This window comes from Microplitis demolitor, chromosome 4 (genome assembly GCF_026212275.2).
Source record: "Microplitis demolitor isolate Queensland-Clemson2020A chromosome 4, iyMicDemo2.1a, whole genome shotgun sequence".
Classification (NCBI taxonomy): domain Eukaryota; kingdom Metazoa; phylum Arthropoda; class Insecta; order Hymenoptera; family Braconidae; genus Microplitis; species Microplitis demolitor.
Genome location: NC_068548.1, coordinates 5,024,773 through 5,050,243, shown reverse-complemented (window position 1 = coordinate 5,050,243; position 25,471 = coordinate 5,024,773). Strand labels below are relative to the sequence as shown.

The following is a 25,471-nucleotide window of genomic DNA, read 5'->3' as shown; positions in this document are numbered from 1 at the left end:
AAATATGCGCACTTGATTAATTTTTAAATTTAAATACTTAATAATTTACCACACATTATGACAATTTACTGATGATTAAATATATATGAAATTGATAGTGTGAATTTCGCCCATTATGAAATTTATAATTTATATATTTTTAACATTTTGTTTTTTTTTTTTTTTTAAATTTAGAACAGCATTCAAATAAAATAAGGTAATATCTCATATTCGGACAAGACTGAGTCGATAAATTTTGATAAACCGAAGTGACAATCTCTAAAAATTCAAAAACTCCTCACTGCCTAAGATATTCTTTAACTCTTGGGGAAGCAACATGTAGAGGACTAGATGAGAGCTTGACGAATTTTTTTTAATCTTCCAGAGATATTAGATAGAATATTCGGAAGAAAATTGTCAGTGCAACTTGTGAGGCTTCATCGGATTTTATTCGAAAAATTAAACTATAAATATAATCTGATTTTAATATTTAAAGGTTATCATAATCAGTGAGAACATTGCTAAGAGCAAAGATGGTTGATATTACCCATCTACACAAAATTAACATAATAATTACAATTACTTTGTCCTCTACCCTTGACTTACGTTACTCACACATTTATTTTAACAAGATAATAGTGTAATAATTCAATAATTCTTAAAGTGAATCATAAGACTTCTATTTAACAAATTGAGATGCTTGCTATCTGTTATTTTCCTCAAGACCGCAATAGTGATAACAAATATTCTACAATGTATCAAATATTTAATAAGTAAGTATATTTACTATTCAAGTTCACATATTTCTATATATAAGTTAATTAAATTAATAAAATATTTTTTAAAAATATGATAAAACTTTTTAGTTTAGGGCAATCGCGGGTGTCTCTTCTTGATCGTCCATTATTTTTGATAGTGATCATTGGATTCATTTGGTCTTTAATTTCAATAAATGATGCGTCTGTTATCGATACCACACGGAATAATGGTAACTAATTTATTGTATTCGAGGGTAGAGAGATTAATTAAATAATTTGAATTTTTTAGTGGTGTCAAACAAATGCACGAGTACCGCATGTTCTGTAGAACGTTTAGAAACTGGTAAGTTATGTTTTTAATTTTATTGTTACGCTTTGATATAATTTCAATAAATTTTTTTTATTAGCCGCACGAATTATAAGATACAGAGATGATACTATAAATCCATGTGATAATTTTCCCCGATTTGCTTGCGGTAATTATAAAAAAACTGATAAATCTAATGACTATAATTATCTTTTATCACAAAAACATGATCATCTTGAAAAGCTTATTCAAAAAGGAATCTTTTCTGACTTTAAGCCTTACAAACTTATCGATGATATTTACAAAACATGCATGAACAGGGGTAAGTTGTTGATGATTGTTTTTTTTAACAGAAGCAATAGTCATACAAATGTATTTCATATTGTATATTTGTGTAGAGGCTAGGGGACAACAAGGTTTAGACCTTATGAAGAGAATCATTAAGACTTTAGGAAACTGGCCGATTTTGGAAGCCAACAGGTGGAAGGAATCTGAATTCAATTGGATCGATTTTACCAGCAATGCTAAAAAATCCGGTTATAATATAAATTACTTCTTAGATTGGCAACCTTTATATACCAACCATAGCAATAAATGGACTTTACGATATTCTATCAGAGTAAGTTATATGGCTCTGGGACACATTTAAACACTATCTTCCTCGTAACATTGTCTATTGGAAGTGTCTACTTAAGACAGTGATCACAAACTTCTTACAGCCAAATTTACTAGGATTTGTACAATAATTTCAAGACAAGCTTGCTGCAGTTTTGTACAAGTTTTACAAAAACGGCACCCGGAAAATCCCATCGTGTCTGCTTCTTAATATAATAATAAATCTCCCAACCGATATTTAGCGAAGATTTAATTACAAAATTTATAGGTGATATGGGCTTATTAGACGCAAATATATCTAGATATTTAAAATAACTTAAAAAGTTTTTGTGAAAACCTTGCGTAAGAATTTTCTTACAGATTCTTACACATGGCTTACAGCAGATTTCTGCGAGACATTTGTCATATCAAATCTTGCGCAAATCTACTGCAAGTAATATGTATGTATCTTTAAAAGATTTCTTGCGCATGTTTCTGCATTAACTATGTGCAAGACATTCTAATCAATCAATTAATAATAAATCTGAAATGCACATGGATAATTTTTTAAGAAAAATGTATCTTTCCTCTTTAAAAGTGAATTAGCAAAGTTCACTAGCAAATAGTGAATATTCACTAACCTTGTCTAATTCAATTTTAAACAGTCTGTACTTGTGCAAGTCTTACACAAGACGGCAGTTTAAATCTGTGACAAATGGCTGTAGTAAGAACTATAGTCATATAAATAGGCAGATAACTACTGTCTACTAAAAAAAACTGTCGCAAGATTTGCAGCAGATTTTTAAGTATACTCCTTTCTAAATACCTATTTTATAATAAGGAATTGATACTTTGCGTCTTTACTGAAATATTTTGTCCCAACAGATGGCTGGTTCCTACTTCGATAACTCAATGAGCACTACAACTACAATGCAAAAACAAATGTACGCAGACTATATGCTTAGAATAGCACGATCTCTTGGTGCAAATATTGGAGATACTATACAAGAATTGAAGGAAGCATTTCAATTTGAAAATAAATTACATGAAATTATATCTGGAGATGATTCGTGTCATATGAATAATAATAATATTGATGATAATATTAGCATTGAAAAGTTACAGAAGCAATGGCCGAGTATCGATTGGAATAGATTTGTCGATAAAACCCTTATTCCTTTTGTGGACAGTAACGAAAAGCCTATTTTAACTGTATGGAATTCTACAGCTTTGACAGAGTTCGTAAAGCTCATGGAAAAAACTCCAAAACGTGTGCAAGCAAATTACGCCATTTGGAAAATAGTTCAATACTCAGTTCCTTATTTGACTGAGGAATTTAGGGAAATGCAACAAATGTTCCAGAAATTAGTAGGTTATGTTGGCATGCCCGCTGATGATGATTGTCTGGAAACAGCGAAAGCTTATACAAAATATGCTCTTCTTAATTTGTATTTGGATCAATTTAAAAGTAGTCGAGAGACTATTAAACAAATGGTAATCACTTTCAAGGATCAAATCACTAAAATGATAAAAGAATCTAAAACATTAAGTGATGAAGCTAAAAATGAAGGAATAAATATTCTCAAAGAGATGTCATTCACTATTGGACCATCGAATAAATTGTCTAATTCGAAAGAACTTAAAAAATTCTACGCAGATGCTCAAGTCGTTAAGGATAACTTTTTGCAGACGCTTTTGAACTTGAATTTATTTAAAATTAAAAAAGATTTTAGTATCAAACTACTATCGGAAATAAACCCACACAATATGAATAAGTTAAGTACGCTAGGAATTCCAAATTATATGAATGGGCATTTAAGTAAGTTTCCTTTTATTTTATTTAGTTAGTAAATTCGTTAGAGTCATGTGGGGCACGTGTGCGAAGGGATTAAGTACGCGCACATGTGTCCCACATGATTTAATGTTTTATTAATCAATATTATTTTTACAGATATACCGGCGGCTATGATTCCTAGCCCTTTGTTCAACAATGATCGCCCAATGTACATGAATTTCGGTTCAAGTGGATCATATATAGCACTTAGTATCGCCTCGGCAGTATCTCACGTCGGAAGGAATCAGACAGTTCGGAAAGAACTCATAGATAAACAACTCGATTGTTTCCGTAATCATATTGATGATTCAACTGATGAGCTGAAGAAAAAAAATGTAAGTATTTAAATAATCCTTTGGAAATAGTATTGTATGAAAACAAACAAGTTTTACTTAAATTATTAGAGACTTCACGCACTCCATTATTTTTTTCAGATGCCTCAAGATCGATCTGAAGAAGATATGATTGCTCAGTACATCGGATTCCGTACTTCCTGGGCAGCTTACCAGGATTACGTCACCAAATTGGGAACAGAACCGACTCTTGAAGGGTTGCCATATACCCAGGAGCAATTGTTTTGGATATCTTTCGCACAATCATTCTGTTTTGAATACGAGAATATTAATGAACCACGCAATCTTCATAACAATCAGCTAAATATTCATGAATACAACATAATGAAAATATTCTCGAATATACCTGAGATTTCAGCTGATTTTCAGTGTCCTGTGGGTTCTAATATGAACAAGGAACCCAAATGTACCTGGTGGTAGATAAAATAAATTGATTATTAAAAAATGGACTAATTTGGTTACTTGCTTTAGTCAATACTGAGATTATTGATAGTGTAGTTTCAGTTTTAAAATTACATATAATTATTTACAAAGTGGCATCCCGAAAATATGTCAACAGAAATCCAACGTCTTAATTTGAGCACATATACTCTGCGTAACTTATTTTGTAAAAATTATATGAAATATATACGAATAAAATGTCCATAAAAAAAACCTAATAGTGATTTTTGCGATGGTCAAAATCATCGCTTTTAATCCCCACCACGTTTTCATTCCATTTAATTCTTCGTTCTTTCTCCAAATCAGTCAATTTTTCCGATTGCTATCAGTTGCATTGCAGGCAAATTACTTTTATGACGGGTTAAATTTATATACAAGACTATAATAATAATTATTATTATAACATTGAACTATACCTTTGGTTTGCCTTCCATAAACACTCAGTTCAACAAGATGATGACGATAAGGTAATGCTTCAGTAACAATTTGACTTCAGTTTTGGTAATAACTAAATACTATACGTTTCATATAAAATTCAGAAATTTATGATAGATATAAATCCGTAAAGTAGAAAAAATCTCATTGAGTTAAATTTCTTTTAAAAAAAATTAATGTATAAAATGTATATAACATAAGTTAAATAAAGAGTGAATTTAAACAATTCTATGAAATAAAATTTTTTAATGAAGTTAATGAAATTTGCATGCATTGAAACCACCAATATATCTATATTTAACTATGTGAAAATTTTTTTGTTATCACGAATTCTATATCACAAGATTCTATGAAATTATAAAAAATATTACAGAATTTCATATAGTTTCGTCAAAAATTATGACGTTTTATAAAATTTTATGGAAAAGTTTTGTCATAAATAAGCAAAAGGTTCATGCATAAGATTTCATGATGATGAATTTGTGGTAAGAATAATTCGAATATATCTATTAGAAACATTTTTTTTTTCATTTGTCCTAATAATTAAAAATCGTCAGAATGAGCCCACAGTAGCATTCGCACTTGTGTCAAAATATGAATTTCACTGTAAAGTAATAATTAAGATTTGTGATGAACAAAGATTTTATTATACTGATAGAAAATTTCAAAAATATGAAAAACTTTTGTCCGTGCAGAAATTTATTTATTTATTTATTCATTTATTTAAACTAATTTACAAAATTAGTATAAACAATAACGACTCTAAGATTGATCCCGTCAGAGCCCATTTCATAAAAAATTAATATTTTAAACAATTATGAATATGAAATTCTTGTTTTTTGCATCAAGATATACGTGGAAAAGACATCATATTACGCGAGGAAAGTGCCATATCCTTTTTGATGTTATTTGCAGGTATATTTTGATTTTGTCACAAATTTCAAATCCAACTCCATCGTCCATCTTACGGCATTAAATACGTATTTAGGAATCAGTATATATACGACGATTTTTTAGTACATAATTGAATAATATAATAATGATGGTAATGACATTGTTCATTATCCATGACTTACCTCAGCGATGATTCATTTTAACAAGATAATAGAGTAATAATTTAATAACAATTATGGTGATTCATGCGGCTACTATTTAATGAACTACATGAGTTAATTTTTGCTATTCCTATCAAATAGTTTGCAGGAGAAACAGTAGACATTTCAAAATGGGGTTTATAATGTTCAAAAAGTAAGATTATTATTAAGTTATTTATATATGATTTATTCGAGTATCATTAATAATTTAAATATTTCTTCGAGTAAAAGGGAAAAAGAAATAATTGTAGTAATTAATTATTGACTGAATAATAAATGTGACGGTATAATTTTTCATAGATCACCAGGACAATTGCGGCAAAGCAAACAGAGGTCAGTATTGGAGGGAAAAATTTTTTTAATTGCAAGTATTGGATTAGTCTGTTCAATTTTGCCAATTAATACTTCAGCGGCTGTTGTTGAAGCTACACAAAACGATGGTGAAAATTTCGAGTTTTGATAATAATTATTTAGTTTTAATAAAGGGAAATATATTGTTAATAACTATTTAAAACTTTACAGCGACGGTAAATAAATGTACCGATAACGCATGTGCCGTAGAACAATCAGAAACCGGTAAGCTGTTTTTAAGCCTTATGTATGACGCGTTTCAATTTTCATCAAAAAACAAGACAATAAATAATCCTAGTCCGTTTTTATTTTATTTTTTAGCCGCACAAATCTTAAGATACCGTGATGCCACTATTAAGCCTTGTGATAATTTTTTCCGATTCGCTTGTGGTAATTACAAAAAAACTGATAAATCTAACGATTACGATTATCTTGAAGCACAAAAACATGATTATCTTGAAAAGTTGATCCGGAAAGGAATCTCTTCTAACTTCAAACCCTACAAACTTATCGACGATATTTATAAAACATGCATCAATGAAAGTAGGTACTCTTAACTACTTCACGATTAAAGTAACGAATATATCTGACCTTATAAATTTATCTAGATGCCAAAGGGCCACAAGCTCTAGATCTTTTAAAACGTACGATGAAAAGTTTTGGCAATTGGCCGATTTTAGAAGCTAACTGGAAGGAGTCCACTTTCGACTGGATTGATTTCACCGGTGATGCTAAAAAAACCGGTTACAACATCAATTATTTCTTAGATTGGATACCAAAGCCTATGTATAGTGGTCCCCATAGGAGTTTAAGATACTCTGTTAAGGTAAGTCTAGCGTTTGCTGATACATAAAAATTACACGGATAGTTTATTTTGTTGTTTTGGCTAACAGATGGCTGAAACTCATTTCGATCCTTCTATGCCTGACAAAACTATCTCACAAAAACAAGCCTACTCTGATTACATGGTAAAAGTAGCACAACTTCTTGGAGCGAATGTTGGTGACTTGATGAAGGACATGAAAGATGCATACGATTTTGAAGAACAACTATCAAAAATTAATGTCGGAGACCATCCTTACGAGACAGCCAATTTCACTATTGCAGAATTACAAAAGCAATGGCCGAGTATCGAGTGGAAGCGATTTGTTGACAGAACACTAATTCCCTATGTGGATGCTAGTGAAAAACCTATTCTTACTGTTTGGAATTCTACCACTTTAACAGAGTTCACACAACTAATGAAAAAAACCCCAACACGGGTGCAAGCAAATTACGCTTTTTGGAAAATAGTTCAATACTCAGCTCCTTACTTGACTAAAGAATTTAGGGAGGCGCAAAAAACGTTCCATAAACAAGTAGGTTATGTCCGGATTCCAGATGATGACGATTGTCTGGAATTGGCTAAAAAATATGCAGTATATGCCACCCAATACTTATATTTGGATCAATACAAAAGCAGTCAGGCGCTCCTTAAAAATATGATTGGGTCTGTTAAAACTGAAATGATTAATTTGATGAAAGAATCTAAAGTATTGAATGCCAAAGATAAAAATAAAGGAATAAAGACCATTACAGAAATGCCTTTTACTATCGGGCCGTCGGAAAAACTGTCTGATCCAAAAGAACTGGAAAAATTCTATGCAAATGCACAAGTCGTCAAAGATAACTTTTTGCAAACGATCTTGAACTTGAATTTATTCAAAATGAAAAAGGATTTCAGCGTTAAATTACAATCAGAAGTCGCTCCATACGGCGTTACTCGGATACATAACACAGCACTCCCGGAAGTATTCGCTGGTCGTCTACGTAAGTTTTGATTACATCAAATTTGATTGAATAATCTTATTATGTTCAATGCATTCTCATCTTTTGGTACTTTTCTAACAGACATACCAGCTTCGATGATTCCCAGCCCATTATTTGACGAACATCATCCAATGTACATGAATTACGGTTCGGGTGCGTCTTACATTGCAGTGAATATCGCAGAAACTTTGGCTGATATGGGAAGAAGTTGGAAAAAAGATGGAACCCCACTTCCAAATGACCAATTCGATTGTTTCCGTCGTCATTATGAGGATTTGTCTGACGACGCAAAGAAACAAAGAGTTAGTATTTAGCAATCATTCCATCCATCAGAATTTTCACTTCGCAAAATTACATTAGACATTAATTCGTCTAATTATTTCTTGGATTTTTATTTTCAGCTTCGTCACAATAGATTCGAAGATGATTTGATCCTCCAATACATCGGATTTCGGACATCTCGGAATTCTTACAAGACTTACGCCGCCAACCATGGTATTGAAAAACCTCTTGCAGGATTATCATATCCTCCGGAGCAATTATTCTGGATATCTTTTGCTCAATCGTATTGTTCTAGATACACAGATTTAGTTGATGCCCGTGATATTAATAACAATCAGTTCAATATTATTGAGTACTTGATGATGAAAATTTTATCAAATGTACCTGAAATTTCATCAGACTTTCAATGCCCTGTGGGTTCTAATTTGAATCCCGCAAAAAAATGCACCTGGTGGTAATTTCAAGAACATTTTACATCGAAATTTTTAAATATTTTATCCCACGGAGAGAAAAATATCGCCAGAATGACTATCCAATGTATCCTCAAATGCCGTATCGTCAGAATAATGATTCGTATACTTAATTTAGGAATACTCTCATATTAATTTAATAATCTATAGTATCGTTAAAATAAAGACATGTATTTAGGTTAGGATAAGTATTCGTTTATTTAATTTAACAATACGACGAATAGCCTTTGTAACGATATGTAGTTTCGTTGATATAGGTATCTGTACCGCCAGTGTGAGGATCCGTATAGCTAAGTTGGCTATACGTATCATCGTTCTCGGTTGTCGGATGCCTAAATTCAGAGTTTGTGCAATACACGGAGAGAAAATTATAGTAACTGTTCCTAGTACGTTTATGAAATATCATCCCATACCGTTATGGTAATGATTACTTGGGATTATGGGATATAAACCCATACTTTCTGGGAAAAGTTTCCATAAGTATGGGAACAATTCCTATCATTATGGTAACAGTTTCCATATCGCATGTGAAAGAATCATGGTAATGATTACCATACTCATAGGAATAGTTCCCACAAGCAAATAGTAACCGATCCTATAACCACATTGTAATGGTTCCTAAGTGTATATGGGAATAAGCCCTATATATTATGGTAACTATTCCTATAATATTATTGTAAACATAACCATCATATTATGGTAATGGTTACCATAATATTATGGTAATTATTCCCATAATGTATGGAAATTATTACCACGATATTATAGTAGCCGTTACTATAATATTATGATAACGATTACCATAATATTATGGAAATAATTACCATAATATTATGGGAATAGTTACCATAATAGTATGGGAATGGTTACCATAATATTATGGTAATGATTACCATAATGTATGGGAATTATTACCATAATATTATGGTAACCATTATCATAGTTACATGGTAATGATTACCATGATTTCATAGGAACTATTCCGATACCATATGGGAATTATACCCATAATTATAGGAATGATTACCATAATATACATGGGTGCCGTTCCTATAATCAACATTTTAAAAAAACCGGTTACCATGCAGTATGGGAACCGTTCCCATAATACATTGTAACTGTTACCATAATTTTCTCTCCGTGTAGTCATGTCAGCGATTCATGAAATACCTAAAATAAGGATATGAATCGTCACTGTAAGGGTACTCTGTATAGTTGAATTGGCTATACAGCGTATCGTGTTAAGTAAGATGACTATACAGCGTATAGCCAGAATAGCGATACGTATACTTAATCTGGCGATATTTTTCTTTCCATGCCGGGTTGAAAAACTATATCTGTTCAGAAATATATAAAAAACTAAAATGTTTTTCATTTAATTTAGGTTTTTGAATCGTATTTATTTAATATGAGAATTTAATAGGGTTTTGTCGAAACTATTCTCTATGTAGGCCAATATCAGACTTGTTTTCGTATTATTTTTAGTCTCTTTTTGACCATTTTAGATTAAAAACAGACTTTTTTGTCATAATTATTAGTCGATGTTCATTTGTTCTTAAGACAAAAATAGACTTTTTTGACTATAATTTTTAATCTACCTCTAATCACCTTTAGATCAAAAATAGGACTTTTAATAAAAATGAATAATAATAATAATAATAATAATTTAGATTTATAAATTTATTCCAACTTTCTTTATATTTGAAACCTGCCAAAGCCAACTAGTTTAAATACAGGCCGATTAGTCCAAATACAGTCCAGCTATACAAAAATTAGATCAAATTTTTCGGCCCGAGTGAATACTCATGAGCATATTTTGTATAATCCTTAACCCTCTATAGTTATTTGACGTTTAATAAAAAATATAAAAAATATTACGAGATATAAATCAGTTGAAAGAAAAGTAATTGTATAATAATTCTTATATAAATAAAAATATGTTAACTGTATGGCATAAGAAAAATAAAAATTTAATCTAAATAATGGCGTAAGTTAATTTTTAAATAAATATAATTAAATTTGCTTGCTGTGAATGAAGAAATATGTCAGTGTATATAAAATTGAAAATAATTCTTTGGAAAGTTTTCTTGCATATAACAATAGAAGAATCTGTCGTATCATTGCCAATATGATCTATTTTATCAATACACAAAACTATAATAATAACAATGATAAACGAGAATGAGTTTGTCCTTTGCTCTTGGCTGTTTCTATTCATGCATTTATTTTAATAAAGTAATAGAGTAGTAATTTGATAAATTTTACAGCACCTTACTCAACTGCTATATAACATACTGAGGTGCTCACTTTAAGTTATTTATGGCGAGAAGTCTGCAAGAGTGACAGTTAATATTTTATGATGACGTTTGAAATATTTAATGAGTAAGATTATTGTTTATTTATTTTTATATATTCTATATTCACGATCTATATAAGTGATAATATTTTAACTAAGGGGAGACTAATTACTGACTGAATAATAAATTTTTTATAGATCACCAGGACCATTGCGGCTAAAAAAACAGAACTCAGTATTGGAGCGTAAATTTTTTTTAATTGTGAGTGTTGGATTAGTCTGTTCAATTTTACCGATTAATACTTCAGCGGCTGCTGTCGACACTCCACAAAACGATGGTAAGTAATTTTGTCTTTTGTTATTCAATTAATTTTTCAATTTCACAAGAGTAAAGTATAAAGCTTATAAATTTTCAAAACTTTACAGTGGCGGCAAACAAATGCACAGGTAACACATGTGCCGTAGAACAATCAGAAACCGGTAAGTTGTTTTCATGCCTCAGTTATGCCTGAGTACACAAAATTATATATAATTATATGCAATTCATATCTAATCATATACAATTACACAGAAAAAAAAATTCTTTACCGAAGATAAAAATCTTTGATTCAAGAAATTCTTTTTGAAAACCTCGATTTTTTTGGATTAAGCAAAAATCTCCTCTGACCAAGACAAATTCTCTTGGCTTAAGAAAATCTTGACCTTGTTTCCGAAGACCTTTGTCTTCCAAAATATTTTCTTGACTCAAGATAACTTTTTTCCTGTGTAAATAAAATAATAATATAAATATATATAATTGTATGTAATTATATACAATTACATGTAATTGTACACGAGCATTAAAAGTATCCTTGTCCACTGCTGCAGTTTTTAACAGCTTTCCTCAAAGATAACAGATTATTCATGCCGATTTCATCCCGTGAAAAAAACTGCAGATGTCTATTAAATTTGAATGTCTATTAGATATGTATTAAATTTAAAAGCCTGAATTTAAAAATTTGCTATAAAGTACATGCATCCCAAAAGGCAAAGAGTCCCTTAAATTTCTTTCTAATTATATCGGGTAATTTTTTACATATAGTTATATATCATTTTTTTTACCTGGGTGACGCGCCTTAACTTTCATTAAACAACAGGAAAATAAATAATCCATTTTTGTTTTATTTATCAGCCACACGAGTCACAAAATACCGTGATGCCAATGTCAACCCCTGTGATAATTTTTACAAATTCGCTTGCGGTAGTTACAAGAAAACTGATAAGTCCGATGATTACAATCATCTAGAAACTTTAAGGAATGATGAACTTAAGAAGTTGATTCAAAAAGGAACCTCTTCCGAATTCAAACCTTACAAGCTTATCGATGATATTTACAAAACATGTATTAATAAAGGTAAGTACCCTTTGCTTATTGAATAAAGTTACAAGCACATCTGAACCTTATAAATTTATCTAGATGCTAAAGGACAGCAAGCGTTAGATACTCTCAAACGAATCATTAAAAGTTTGGGCAGTTGGCCAATTCTAGAAGCCGATAAATGGAAGGAAGCTGATTTCAATTGGATCGATTTCAGTAGCAATGCCAAAAAAGCCGGTTACAATATAAACTATTTCTTAGATTGGGAGCCATTGACTATATATAGGGAAAAGATGAAAGTTATCAGATATTCTGTCACCGTAAGCTTAAACAAATCTATTCTTTTAACTTCCGAGTCCTTTAATTTCTCTATTTTTCCTAACAGATGGCGCGAAGCTACTTCGCGAATTCAATGAGCAGCAAAATTGAAACGCAGAAACAAATTTACAGCGACTATATGCTCAAAATATCAAAACTTTTTGGCGTAAATACTGATGATATAACCCAGCAATTGAACGAAGCCTTCGATTTTGAAATAAAATTACAGGAAATAAATTCTGGAAATGGGTCGGACTATACTCCTCACATCAGCATTGAGCAATTAAAAACTCAATGCCCAACTGTCGAATGGGATAAATTTGTCGAAAAAACTCTGATGCCGTTCGTTGATGCCGACGAAAAGCCAATTTTGACCGTCCGTAATTCGACCGCTCTTGCAGGATTCGCTAAACTCATTGAAAGTACTCCTAAACGTGTGCAAGCCAATTACGCCGTATGGAAAATAATTCAATACTCGGTTCCTTATTTAACTGAAGAATTTAGGGAAGCGTTGAAAAATTTCAATGAACAAATAGGCCTCACAGAAATGCCGCAAGAAGATTTTTGTGTTAACATGGTCAAAAAATACGCTGAATATGCCCTCAATTCATTGTATTTGGATCAGTACAAGAGCAGTCAGGAGACTATTAAAACAATGGTTAGATCTATTAAAGAAGAAATGATAAAAATGGTAAAAGATTCTAAAACATTGAATGAGGAGGATAAGAATGGAGCAATTGAAGTTGTTAACAAGATGATTTATACAATCGGACCGTCGGAAAAACTTTCAGACCCAAAGGAATTGGAAAAATTCTACGCAGATGCTCAAGTTGTTGAAGACAATTTCCTGCAAACAATTTTGAATTTAAATTTGTTTAAGATAAAGAAAGAATTCGGTAACAAAGTGCAGTTGGACGTGTTCCCATTTTTCATTTCCAAATCAGCCAACCCAGGAATCCCAGAAAATTTCGCTGGATATCTGTGTAAGTTATATGTATATGTAATCAAACAAAGGAATTTTTTAATAATTCTACAATTTAATTATTTCTTATAAATTTATTTTCGGTAGACATTCCAACTTCTATGATACCCAGTCCGTACTTTAACGTAAACCGTCCGATGTACATGAATTTTGGTGCAAGTGGAACTCATATAGCGATAAATATTTACAAAAGTTTACTTTTCTTCGGAAGAAAGTGGACAGATGGCGGAGAACTACTTTCAACAGATCAAGTCGATTGCTTCCGTAACCAATACGGCAATTCAACTAATGCAAATAAAAACAATGTAAGAATCCGATTTACCCCTTTTCCGGTTGACGAGTCCTCGAAGCTCAAAATCAGAAAAGGGTTATTAAGTTTATATAATCACAATTAAGCACTGCCTAATAATCACTTTATGTTTTTAGCGTCATCCTAAGCCTGAAGAAGACATGATAGTCCAATTCATCGGTTTTCGTACTTCTCGGGCTACTTATCAGAATTACGTAACTAAAAATGGCGCCGAACAAGCTCTTGCAGGACTGCCTTATACACCGGAACAATTATTCTGGATTTCATATGCGCAATCATTGTGCCCTGTTTTTGCTAATCAAACAGACGCTGAATCTACTGATGCTACAAATAATCAATTCGCTTCTCCCGAATATAAATTAACAAAAATACTGTCAAATATACCGGAAATTTCATCTGATTTTAAGTGTCCTGTTGGTTCTAACCTTAATCCCGAACACAAATGTACTTGGTGGTAGTTTGAGTAATCTGCAAAGATGGAGCTGTCAGAAAACCTGCAAGTATATTTACTTGGACACAAAAATAATAATTTTTTTATAACTACTGTAGTACGAAAATATCTATTTTACTGTTGTAAGAGTTATGTAAAATAAAAATAATCATGTAAAATGATCTAAGATCTCGTAATGAGCATATGTATGTATATATATACTGTGTAATTATTGTGAAAATCATATACAAATAAAATATCAATCATATTTAAGAATAATTCAAGTTTCTGTTTTTTATTGGCTTTGATCCAGATCGACCTATATTTCGTATCACTATGATTCCAAAAGTACTTATGTATTTTTATACACCTTTTTGGCTATAGAGGGTTTTCTTTTGGGACTTATTATAGAACTAAAACTTTAAAAAAATTTTGAAAGCTAAAAGGACATATAATTTTAGTTTTTTGGCATTCAAATGTTTTTTTCCAATTTTTAGCTGTAAAATTGTTCTACAAAACGATTCGCAAAAACAAACAAAAAATATACGCTCTTTTGGCTTTAGAGATCATTCTAAAGCCAAAAGGGCATATGGAAATATAATGTCTTTTTGAATTAGTAACGGAATATATCTATTTAATACAAAAATTAGATCTGATGTATCCAAGTGATGATCGAGATAGAAGTTTATGAATCATGTTATGAAATGGACTTTGTCCGTTGTTCTTAATTCGTTTATAAATTTATTTCAATAGGGTAATAGAATAATAATTTTATAAATTTCATAGCATCTTATACAATTTCTATTCAATATACTGAGGTGCTCAATTATAGTTGTTAATAGCAAAAAAGGTATCCATTGAATTTCGCTAGACTTGAGTTAGCTTTAACTTTATGCTATTTAAGTATAATTAATTGATGAGCTCTATAATTAATATCGGAAGGGGGGGGGGCAAATAGGGTACTTAAGGAAATACTGTTTATGATGACTCAAATTCATTAAATTTTTTTTTTAATGATATTCGACGTAAATACAAAAAATTTTCAGAACCAAAAAAATTGCACTTTTAAGGACAAAATAGGGTACTCCCTAAAAAACATTTTCAAGGAAAAAAGATTTTCGACTGACAATCGATTTTTGGAAAAGTTTAAGAAGAAAAATTAAAAATAATGCTCAATTACATTTATAAAAGTGATTTTGGAATGTTTAAAAAACATTTTTTAAAAATTTTGGGAATATATTGTCCCCCCTCCCAACCCCTATATTCACGATTTATTATTGTTATTGTAACATTATGTAGAAATTAAATTTAAAAAAAAAATTCATGACAGTGATATTGCTTTTCACCTTTAACTTGCGTTTAAATTAATAAGATAATGACATTGAAAGTGACTCACTTCCCCACTTATTTAAATGGTTTAAATGTTAAATACTGCGAGTAATAAAATTTGTAGTCACTTCTGCAGAAAACCTCAACTAGCAAATAGGCAAGTTTTTATATTGATAGTTGAAGTTGCTGATACTATTTTATTTCATTTTTTATTTGAACGTTAATAAATTTTTGAATGTGAATATATTTCATAATGGAAAGAAAGTTATTTAATAACAAGTAAGGTTTTATATTTATATAAAGTGTATTTTTTAAGAATAATTACCATAAATTGTTTGATACATTTTTTTGGATACATACGTTACGGGTTTTTTTTTTGTTCACAGAAAATCAAAATCGTTTTCACGGACAAGATGGCCAATATTTGAGTATCGATCATTTTTACTGGCTATTGGAGTCGTTTGTTTGGTCGCTCCATCTAATGCAGGTCTTGGAATCGTTCTACAAAATGGTAAATTTGAAATATATTTATAAATTATAAAAAATTAAAACTGTATTAATTGTAGTACCAACAAACAAGTGTACGAGTGACGCCTGTAATCTCGAGCGCGCAGAAATCGGTAAATTAACTTTAAATTTTTTGTTGATAATCGATACAAGCTCATACTTAATTTGTTTTTTAATTTCAGCCGCAAAAATTGCAAAGTACCAGGACACGAGTGTCAAACCTTGTGACAACTTTTTCCGATTTGTTTGCGGTAACTACAAAAAATCTGAAAGCTCTGATATGGAACACTTTAACCAACTCTTGAAAAAAATTCACGTAGAAGATTTAATTAAGAAAAGTGATAGTTATTCTAAATCTTATCAACTAGTTGATGATCTGTACAAAACATGTATGAATAGAAGTAAGTAAACTTAGTTTGAGATGAGGAAAAAAAAGTAATATCTAATTCGATTGATTTGTCTAGATGCCATCGGAGAGCAAGCTTTAGCTCTAATGAAAAAGAATATAAATAATTTGTGCAGTTGGCCAATTTTTAAATCTGATGAATCAGCAAAAATGAAGTTTGATTGGATTGAATTTTCTGGCAACGCTAAAAAAGCTGGATACGATATTAACTTTTTCTTAGATTTTAAACCTGAGCCTACATACAATGGTCAGAACAGTTCTTTAAGATATTCCATTCAAGTACGTTTTTTCATACACGGAGAAAAAATTATAGTAACTGTTCCTAGTATTATGAAATATCACCCCATACAGTTTTGGTAATGATTACTTGGGATTATGGGATATAGACCCATACTTTCTGGGAAAGTTTCCATTAGTATGGTAACAATTCCTATCATTATGGTAACAGTTCCCATATCGCATGTGAAAGAATCATGGTAATGATTACCATACTCATAGGAATAGTTCCCATAAGCAAATAGGAACCAATCCTATAACCACATTGTAACGGTTCCTATAATATTAGGGTAACCATTCCCATAATATTATGGTAACTATTCTCATAATATTATGGTAACGACTACCATAATATTATAGTAACCATTACCATAATTCCATAGGAACTATTCCGATACCATATGGAAATTATACCCATAATTATAGGAATGATTACCATAACATATATGGGTGCCGTTCCTATAATCAACATTTAAAAAAAAATCGGTTACCATGCAGCATGGGAACCATTCCCATAATATATTGTAACTGTTACCATAATTTTCTCTCCGTGTAGAGATTCGCTGTTAATTTTATAGTAAAATTTCTCCATATATAAATACAACAAATATGTTAAACTCGATTGTTTCTTCACAGATGGCTCCGTCTTATTTCGATGATGCTGTGACTCTAAATACTACCGCGCAAAAACAAATTTACGTTAAATTTCTAGCTAATGTAACACGCCTCCTTGGTGATGACATAAGTGACATAGTACAGAAAGTTTATGATTTCGAAAATAAACTGTCTGAAATAACTTCTCGAAGTGGTCCATATTATACTGAAGATATAAGTATTGAAAAATTGAAAAAACAATGGCCAAACATCAATTGGAATAGATTTGTTGATAAACTTTTAATGCCTTTTGTGGATGACGGTGAAAAACCAACTTTTACTGTCTGGAATACTACTGCCCTTACGAAATTTGCAAAACTAATAGAAAAAACTCCAAAAAATGTGCAAGCTCATTATGCCATTTGGAAAATAATTCAATACTCAATTCCTTTTTTGCCTGAGAAATTCAGAATAGAGCAAAAAATGTTTTATGATCAAATAGGTTACCCATTAGAATCGCGGAAGGTTTACTGCAATAATGCTGTCAGAAGTTATGCTGAAAATGCGGTCCAGTATTTGTACTTGGACCAGTACAAAAGCAGCCATAATACTATTAGAAGTATGACGAACTCGATTAAGAAGGAAATGATTAAAATTATTGAGAAATCTGAATTATTAAATGATGAGGATAAAAAGGAAGGAGTTGAAATTCTTAAGGAAATGGAAGTTACTATTGGGTCATCAGATTTACTGTCCAATCTGAAAGCATTGGAAACATTCTACGCAGATGCTCAAGTTGTTAAAGATAATTATTTACAGACTATTTTGAATTTGAATGTTTTCAAAGTAAAAAAGGAGTTAAGTAATAAAATATACAAGAAATGGTTCCAATATTTTGTAAAAAAAATTAGCGGCCCCGGATTCCCGATTAATTATATTAATCAATTGTGTAGGTTCTTTTGATAACTGAGCAATCTTATCATTATTTCAATGAATTGGTTGTTTACTAAAAAAACAATTTCTAATTATTTCAGATATACCAATAAGTATGATACAGAGCTCATTATTTGACAACAATCGGCCAATGTACATGAATTTTGGTGCAAGTGGATCATCTATTGCTCGTGAAATGTTTATGAGCTTATTTCACCTAGGTAGAAATTGGACCGATGTGGGAGAAGAATATCCAAACCCTCAATTCGAATGTTTTCTACGCCAAATAGAAGACATAACGGAAATCTCATTTCATAAATCTGTAATCATCTGACCATACTAGAATATTTTTTGCAACACCTGCTTTGAAAGTTCAATTTCCAAGCGCTGTAAATTGTGTCGAAAACCTATATCTTTACAGTTTTGATTTTGCTGTCAACAACTAAGAACATGATTTTACCTGAAGGAAGTGAAACGCCACGTTCCGACAACACATTACTTTTTGTCGCTTATTCGATATCTATTGTATAATATATACAACTTAACATCCTTGAAAAATTAGATTTAAAATAAAATTTTAATTTTTTACTTCTCGAAAATTGAACTTTCATAGCAAGGTTTGCAAAAAATAATATATCTTACAGGTGAACTAAGAAGCGAACATGGAAATCCTGATCACGTCATTTGCTTTAAGGTTATGATACATCGACATATGAGGACTCGTGTGGTTTTCGTTTACTCGCCTATGGTTCGTAGCGACCACACTTGTCCTCATGTCAATGCATCATAAGCCGCACACTCATGTCGAGACAACATGATTGTCAAATTATTCGTTCTTTAGTCTACATGTAGCATAAACTACTATTGTTAATTGGTTAAAGTTATACTAAATGTACTTATTTGCTAATTTATTTTTTAGATGAGTCGTCAATTTGTCAAACAGTCAATTGCTCAGTACGTAGGATTCCTTGCTACGTATGCTGCTTATAAAGACTATGTGGCTAAATCCGGTCCAGAATTGAAATTACCCCAGTTACCTTACAAACCTGAACAATTATTTTGGATTTCTCACGCTCACTCATTTTGTTTTGGCAATGAATATCCACATCATGAACGTATATACGGAAACAATCAATTCAATAGAGTCGAATATATGATCATGAAAATTTATTCAAATGTACCAGAATTTTTAGCCGACTTCCAGTGCCCAGTAGGTTCTGAAAAAACCCTAAAGAATAAATGTACCTGGTGGTAATTTAGTTAAAAATAATTAAATGTTTATTATAATTAGCGTAAATATATGATTTTGCTTATTGTATTTAGCTGTAAACTATTTATTAATATTGAAAAATTTATAATTAGTAAAACTATCATAAAGAAAACGGATAAATTTAATTTTAAAACGATTACTTATAATTTAAAATTAAATTACTATTATATTGTTGATTAAGAGGTTGTACGTTCAAAATAACAACACGAAATTGTTTATTACTTCACGACGTTTTGTGTCTTTATATTAACATTTCTTCAGGTGCTCTACAAAGAAATGCAAACATATTTTTATACAAATGAAATACGACGAGTAATCAATAAATGTTTTTACTCAAAGCTAAATAAATTTGCTAACTGACTTCATTGGTTTAGCTGAGAAAAAATTTCCTTTTCCCGTGGACGTTCCGGAAGAAAAAAAAATTTCAAAAATTTTTGTCTCGCAATATTTCTCATTATTGCACAATAACTATAGCTCTATAAAAATTTTGACTAAAAGAAACTGAAACTAGTGATTTCAAGTTTTAAAATACTTTTTTTTAAAATCTCAATACGATTATTTTACACAAAATTGCAGCCTGGCAAAAATCACTGGAAAATTTCTAAAAATTTTCTATTCCTTTAATTTTTTGCATTAGTGTATTATTTAATAAGAAAACATGCATATCAATACTATCAGAATAATAAATATGTTTATAATGACCTATGACCTTTATAAAAGTAAATATATGTTTATATTATTCCATACATGACATAGTTATAATGTATACTTTTTAATTTTTATGATATAATAATTATCATCAAGAAATTATAATAGAGAATACTTTAAAGTATGTCACCTATATATTTCTCATAAAAAGTGGAAATTGATAAGACCTTGTCCGTAACCCTTGACTCACGAATTATACATTTTAACAACATAATAACTCTTATAGTGACTCATTCAATTCCTATTTAAGTGATGGAGATCTAAAACATGCATTACACCGAACTTGAACCTGAGAAGAGTAACAGAAATTCCACAATGACGGAACAATTATTTAATAAAAAGTAAAATTTTATTTTAACTTTAATTTATAATCATTTCTACTTAGTAATAATATGTAATTATCATTACAGAGTACCAGGAAAATTTATTCAGAACAAGCAATTATTCGTTATTGCAAGTGTTGGATTAATTTGTTTCACTCTTCCGATTGATATTTCTGCAGCATTTATTGACGCTACATCTTCTGCTGGTAAGTTAATTACGATAATTTAAATATTTCAAATCAGTAACTAATTTTATTTTATTTTCAAACCGAATAGTAGCGGCCCACAAATGTACAAGTGCTGAATGTAATGTGGAACGCTTAGAAACAGGTAAATTATAGTATTTATTACTAACTTTGATGCCTCGGTGTTTCGTCGAAAATTAGTCAATTTTAGAGGAATAACATTCATTAGGTTAGACATCATGTTTCTTCTCTAGAGCAGAGAACCAAGTTTCTGCTCGCTATATTAGTACTTGGTTTCTTGGCAGCCCTCGCCTTAGGCTCAAGGAGCCAACTTCAACCTTGTCTGGAAACATCTTACTTTAATTCTTGCTCCCAATATAATATTTTTTTTATTTTTGTGAAATTTATAACTTTTTTCTTAGCGATTTGGCAGCATTAGCCTTCGGCCTCAGCAGCCAATCTCAAAGTCTGAAATCGTCTTATTTCCTACCTTGCTACCTAATGCCCCATTTTTATTGTTTTCTATAAAATTAATTTATCTTTTGGTGTGTTGGCAGCCTTAGCCTTTGGCTCGAATAGCAAACTTTGACCTTGTTTGAATTCGAATTATTTCGTATAATCGTTTCCTTGCCACCCAATATACTATTTCTCTTATTTTCCATAAAATTGATAATGGGTCTTTTGTTTCATTTTTCTATGGTAGCTGCAGAAATAATAAACTACCGCGATTCAAGTAAAAATCTATGTGATAATTTTTATGGATTTGTTTGCGGTAATTACAAAAGTACAGATATAACCAATGATGAAGACTATCTTCAAAAGAAAAGATTTGAATTTTTGGACCATTTAATCCACCGAGAAACCTCTGGTGATTTCAAACCATACAAACTTATTCATGATTTAAACGAAGTATGCATGGATGACAGTAAGTAGACCCAGTAATCAAACAAAAATCAATGCTTCTAATTAAATAAATCAATATTTAGACGCCAGAGGACAGCAGGCTTTGGATCTTATGAACAGTATAATAAAAAGTCTAGGTGGGTGGCCTATTATAGAACATGAAAATTGGAAGGACTTAGAATTCGATTGGATTGATTTCACTGGCAATGCTAAAAAAACTGGTTACCATATTACTTATTTCCTGGATTGGAGACCGTATTCAGTATATCAAAACAAATCGAGATTGTTAAGATATTCTGCTAAAGTAAATTTTATACTAAAACCACTATACTTTCTAAAATATTTTACGTGTTTCATCTCTTTTCTGATTAGTCAAACGAGAGGTTTAATATATATTAATACACTCAATTTTATTTTGATTCACTAAATTTGAGTGAAATGGGCGGAGTATATCCCTACTCAATAATTCGAGCCAATAACTAATCTATCACCTTTCTCTCTTATGTCACTTTGAATTTAGTACCTTATTGACATGACCAAAATCTCTAGACTGTACATGCGCATTGAATTAATCAGCACACGCATGCGTAGATCAAGGCAACGTCAGCTAAATTTTATAACCTTACACATGTCTATTAATTGATACGACATAACACCAAAGGTGACTTTTTTTCATTAAGTTTTGTCAAACGAATAGTATTAAACAAAGTATCCAATTCCATAAAGTATAAATCTTTTTTAATAATTATAAAGTAAATTACTTTTATAACTTTGACTGCATGTCGCTGACTTTATAAAGTCTATAGACATTTGACAGTGCTTTTCTTCATGCATTCGTTACATAAACTATTGTATACATCTACACGGAAAAATTATTCTTGTTTGAAATGCTATGGTGTCATAGTAAAACCGGACCATAATGGCGACCTGACGGAAATCGACATAAAAATATGCAAAAATTACTATAACCATAGTTAAATTTACAGTAATCATAATCAAAAATTACTGTAACCATTGAAAATTTTACTATGGTCATAGTAATCTTTGCATATTTTTATTTCAATTTCCGTCAGGCTGCCATCATGGTCCGGTTTTACTATGACACCATAGCATTTCAAACAAGAATAATTTTTCCATGTAGTGACATCGAGTATGACATAAATTCCACTTGATGTATGAAATACTATTAAAAGTCAATTATTGTTTTGTAAAACAGTTAGCTCCTTCCTACTTCGAATTCGCAACGGGCCCAATGTCGGAAATAAAAAAAGAAATATATAACGATTATATGGCTAAAATAGGAAGAATGTTAGGTGGACCTTATATAGACGTATTGGAAAACTTGGATGCGGCGTATGAATTTGAAAAAAAATTAGACGAAATAAATCACTTCGAAAATCCAAAAGATACGGAAAATATGAGCATTGAAGAGTTACAAAAACAATGGCCGAGTATAGATTGGAATAAGTTTGTTGAAAAAACGTTAATGCCTTTTGTGGATGCTAGTGAAAAGCCTATTCTGACCGTTTGGAATCCAGAAGCCCTGACGAAATTTGAAAAACTAATGAATGAAACTCCGAAACGTGTGCAAGCTACCTATGGCATGTGGAAAATAGTTCAATACTCGCTTCCATATTTGACTGATGAGTTTCGAGAAATGCAAAATAAATTTCAGCAAGCTGTAGCTCTTCCCGAATTGTCCCGTCAACAGCAGTGTGATAAAATAGTTAAAGTTAATGCTGAATATGCCGTTTATTACATGTACTTGGATCACTACAAAAGTAGCGTCGATACTATTAAAAGTATAATAGAGTCTATAAGAAAGAAAATGATTGAAATTATTAGAAACTCTGCAGTATTGAATGACGATGATAAAAATAAAGGAGTTAAAGTCCTTACAGACATGCAAGTTACTATTGGACCGTGGGAAAAATTGTTAGACCCACATGAAGTGGAGAAGTTTTATGAAGGCACCAAAATTGACAAAGGCAACTTTTTGCAGACTATGTTGAACATGAATATTTTTAGGTTGAAAAAGAGTTTGAGTAATGAAATTCAGAAGTACACGATTCCATATGATGAGAGAAGAAATCCGGGAGTTCCAAGTTCTTATGACAACCACTTATGTAAGTTTTTCGTTTCTTACTTAACAAATTATGACTAATTAAGAAAAAAAACTTTTAGATATTCCGGCAGAGATGATACCCAACGCGATATTTGACAATAATCGTCCTCTGTACATGAATTACGGAACACTTGGGTACTACATTGCTCAGACAATGTTTCATTTTGTGGCTGACATTGGAAGGAAATTCGGTGAAGACGGAAAAGAAATCCCCAATAAACAAGTTGACTGTTTCCTTCACAGAGGGGACAATGAAACAGATCCGGAAATACGAGAACTCGTAATGACTTGAGCTCATTAACAAGCAATGAAAACTTTCATTATATCTGCGATTTTTCTAATTTACTTTTTGTTTTTGCAGATGTCTCGTAAGTCAGTGGAAGACGTTATTGCTCAATACGTTGGGTTCCGTATTGCTTATTTAGCTTACAAAGACTACGTTGCTGAATTTGGTCCAGAATTGAAATTGCCCGAATTGTCTTACACACCCTATCAACTATTTTGGATTTCATTTGGTCAGTCGTTTTGTTCTGCCGCCAATGAATTTGATGAATCAACTGAAACTAAGAAAACAGAATTAAATATGTTCGAACGTTTGGTGATGAACATGTTGGTGTTTATACCCGAAATTTCATCGGATTTCGAGTGTTCAGTAGGTTCTAATATGAATCCTGAAAATAAATGTATTTATTGGTAAATTTAGATAATTTTGTGACCATTAATTGACTGAAACGAATATTAATAAACAATCATTGACTATTATAAATTACAAAGAATGTAATTATTTTATATAAAGATAAATAAATAAAACAATTTTAATAAAAATGACTCGAGTCGAAATCTGAAATATGGTTTTAGCCTAGATACCCTCAATTCTTTTGTTAACAGGCTTGCCGCTCGCATTTGAATTATAATTTTGATCTCCGTGCCCTCAGAATAGTATTGGACAGGTAAAATCATACTTCCGAAGTGATTTTAGAACTGAAATTTGATCCTCCATAGCATAAAATTTAATTAAGGACTATATTTTGCTGGACATAAATTTTTAAAATTTTGTCAGTCGATTGAATTTTTTTAAGTTTAAAATGAAATTTAAGCCGGTAATTATTTTTTATGGCTTTTAATCTATAGGTCAGCCTAATTCGGTCCTCTCTTAAGCAAATCCATTAAGATTTTACCAAAACTCAAAAAAAAAAAAACTTTTTTTCCGGGGCATGACAGTCCCTCTCGAAAAAAAGCTTTAAAAAATTTTTTTTTTATTTTTATTGAAAAAAAAAGATTTTAAGCACAAATAAACTATTTCCGTACCTTTATGTTCCCATGGATTTCAAATTTATTAAAAAAAAAATTTATTTGGCTGATATAACGAGTTTTATTAAAATGTTTATTTTTTAAATTTAATCACAATATAATATATTGACCTAAAAGAGCTGTAATCAATAATTTTTTTAAATTCATTTTAGCTTCGAAAAAAATAATTTTTTTCTGTAGCACATTTTTTTTAGGTGGTCC

The 25,471-nt window shown here is 30.9% G+C and overlaps 5 protein-coding genes across 6 annotated transcripts; all 5 read left to right on the top strand.

Annotated features, from left to right (window-relative positions):
* Positions 1 to 194: 194 nt before the first annotated feature.
* On the top strand, positions 195 to 4,274 carry LOC103580897 (neprilysin-2). Its single transcript, XM_008562820.2, has 8 exons — positions 195 to 752; positions 846 to 967; positions 1,027 to 1,080; positions 1,145 to 1,366; positions 1,443 to 1,663; positions 2,524 to 3,457; positions 3,590 to 3,807; positions 3,907 to 4,274. The coding sequence occupies exons 1-8, from the start codon at positions 676 to 678 to the stop codon at positions 4,243 to 4,245; spliced, it is 2,187 nt and encodes a 728-aa protein (XP_008561042.1). The 5' UTR covers positions 195 to 675; the 3' UTR covers positions 4,246 to 4,274.
* A 1,628-nt stretch (positions 4,275 to 5,902) lies between these two features.
* On the top strand, positions 5,903 to 9,295 carry LOC103580898 (neprilysin-2). Its single transcript, XM_008562821.2, has 8 exons — positions 5,903 to 5,949; positions 6,096 to 6,235; positions 6,318 to 6,371; positions 6,468 to 6,689; positions 6,755 to 6,972; positions 7,040 to 7,955; positions 8,037 to 8,257; positions 8,357 to 9,295. Exons 1-8 carry the CDS (start codon positions 5,927 to 5,929, stop codon positions 8,693 to 8,695), a joined length of 2,133 nt encoding a protein of 710 aa, XP_008561043.1. The 5' UTR covers positions 5,903 to 5,926; the 3' UTR covers positions 8,696 to 9,295.
* Positions 9,296 to 11,009: 1,714 nt separating this feature from the next.
* Positions 11,010 to 14,673, top strand: LOC103580899 (neprilysin-2). Its single transcript, XM_008562822.1, has 8 exons — positions 11,010 to 11,089; positions 11,202 to 11,341; positions 11,430 to 11,483; positions 12,175 to 12,396; positions 12,460 to 12,680; positions 12,746 to 13,661; positions 13,748 to 13,965; positions 14,087 to 14,673. Exons 1-8 carry the CDS (start codon positions 11,064 to 11,066, stop codon positions 14,426 to 14,428), a joined length of 2,139 nt encoding a protein of 712 aa, XP_008561044.1. The 5' UTR covers positions 11,010 to 11,063; the 3' UTR covers positions 14,429 to 14,673.
* Positions 14,674 to 15,870: 1,197 nt separating this feature from the next.
* Positions 15,871 to 20,263, top strand: LOC103580956 (neprilysin-2). The gene is made up of 8 exons (XM_008562910.3): positions 15,871 to 16,008; positions 16,116 to 16,240; positions 16,296 to 16,349; positions 16,419 to 16,637; positions 16,701 to 16,921; positions 17,555 to 18,461; positions 18,547 to 18,767; positions 19,365 to 20,263. Exons 1-8 carry the CDS (start codon positions 15,983 to 15,985, stop codon positions 19,698 to 19,700), a joined length of 2,109 nt encoding a protein of 702 aa, XP_008561132.1. The 5' UTR covers positions 15,871 to 15,982; the 3' UTR covers positions 19,701 to 20,263.
* Positions 20,264 to 20,645: 382 nt separating this feature from the next.
* LOC103580900 (neprilysin-2-like) lies at positions 20,646 to 24,694 on the top strand. Of its 2 annotated transcripts, none has more exons than XM_053738259.1 (8): positions 20,646 to 20,764; positions 20,834 to 20,952; positions 21,023 to 21,076; positions 21,641 to 21,856; positions 21,918 to 22,138; positions 23,051 to 23,960; positions 24,019 to 24,239; positions 24,321 to 24,694. In XM_053738259.1, the coding sequence occupies exons 1-8, from the start codon at positions 20,691 to 20,693 to the stop codon at positions 24,654 to 24,656; spliced, it is 2,151 nt and encodes a 716-aa protein (XP_053594234.1). In that variant the 5' UTR covers positions 20,646 to 20,690; the 3' UTR covers positions 24,657 to 24,694. The 2 variants fall into 2 exon arrangements, with proteins under 2 accessions (XP_053594234.1, XP_053594233.1); XM_053738258.1 differs by having other exon boundaries at positions 20,647 to 20,764; positions 21,635 to 21,856.
* The last annotated feature ends 777 nt before the right edge of the window (positions 24,695 to 25,471 follow it).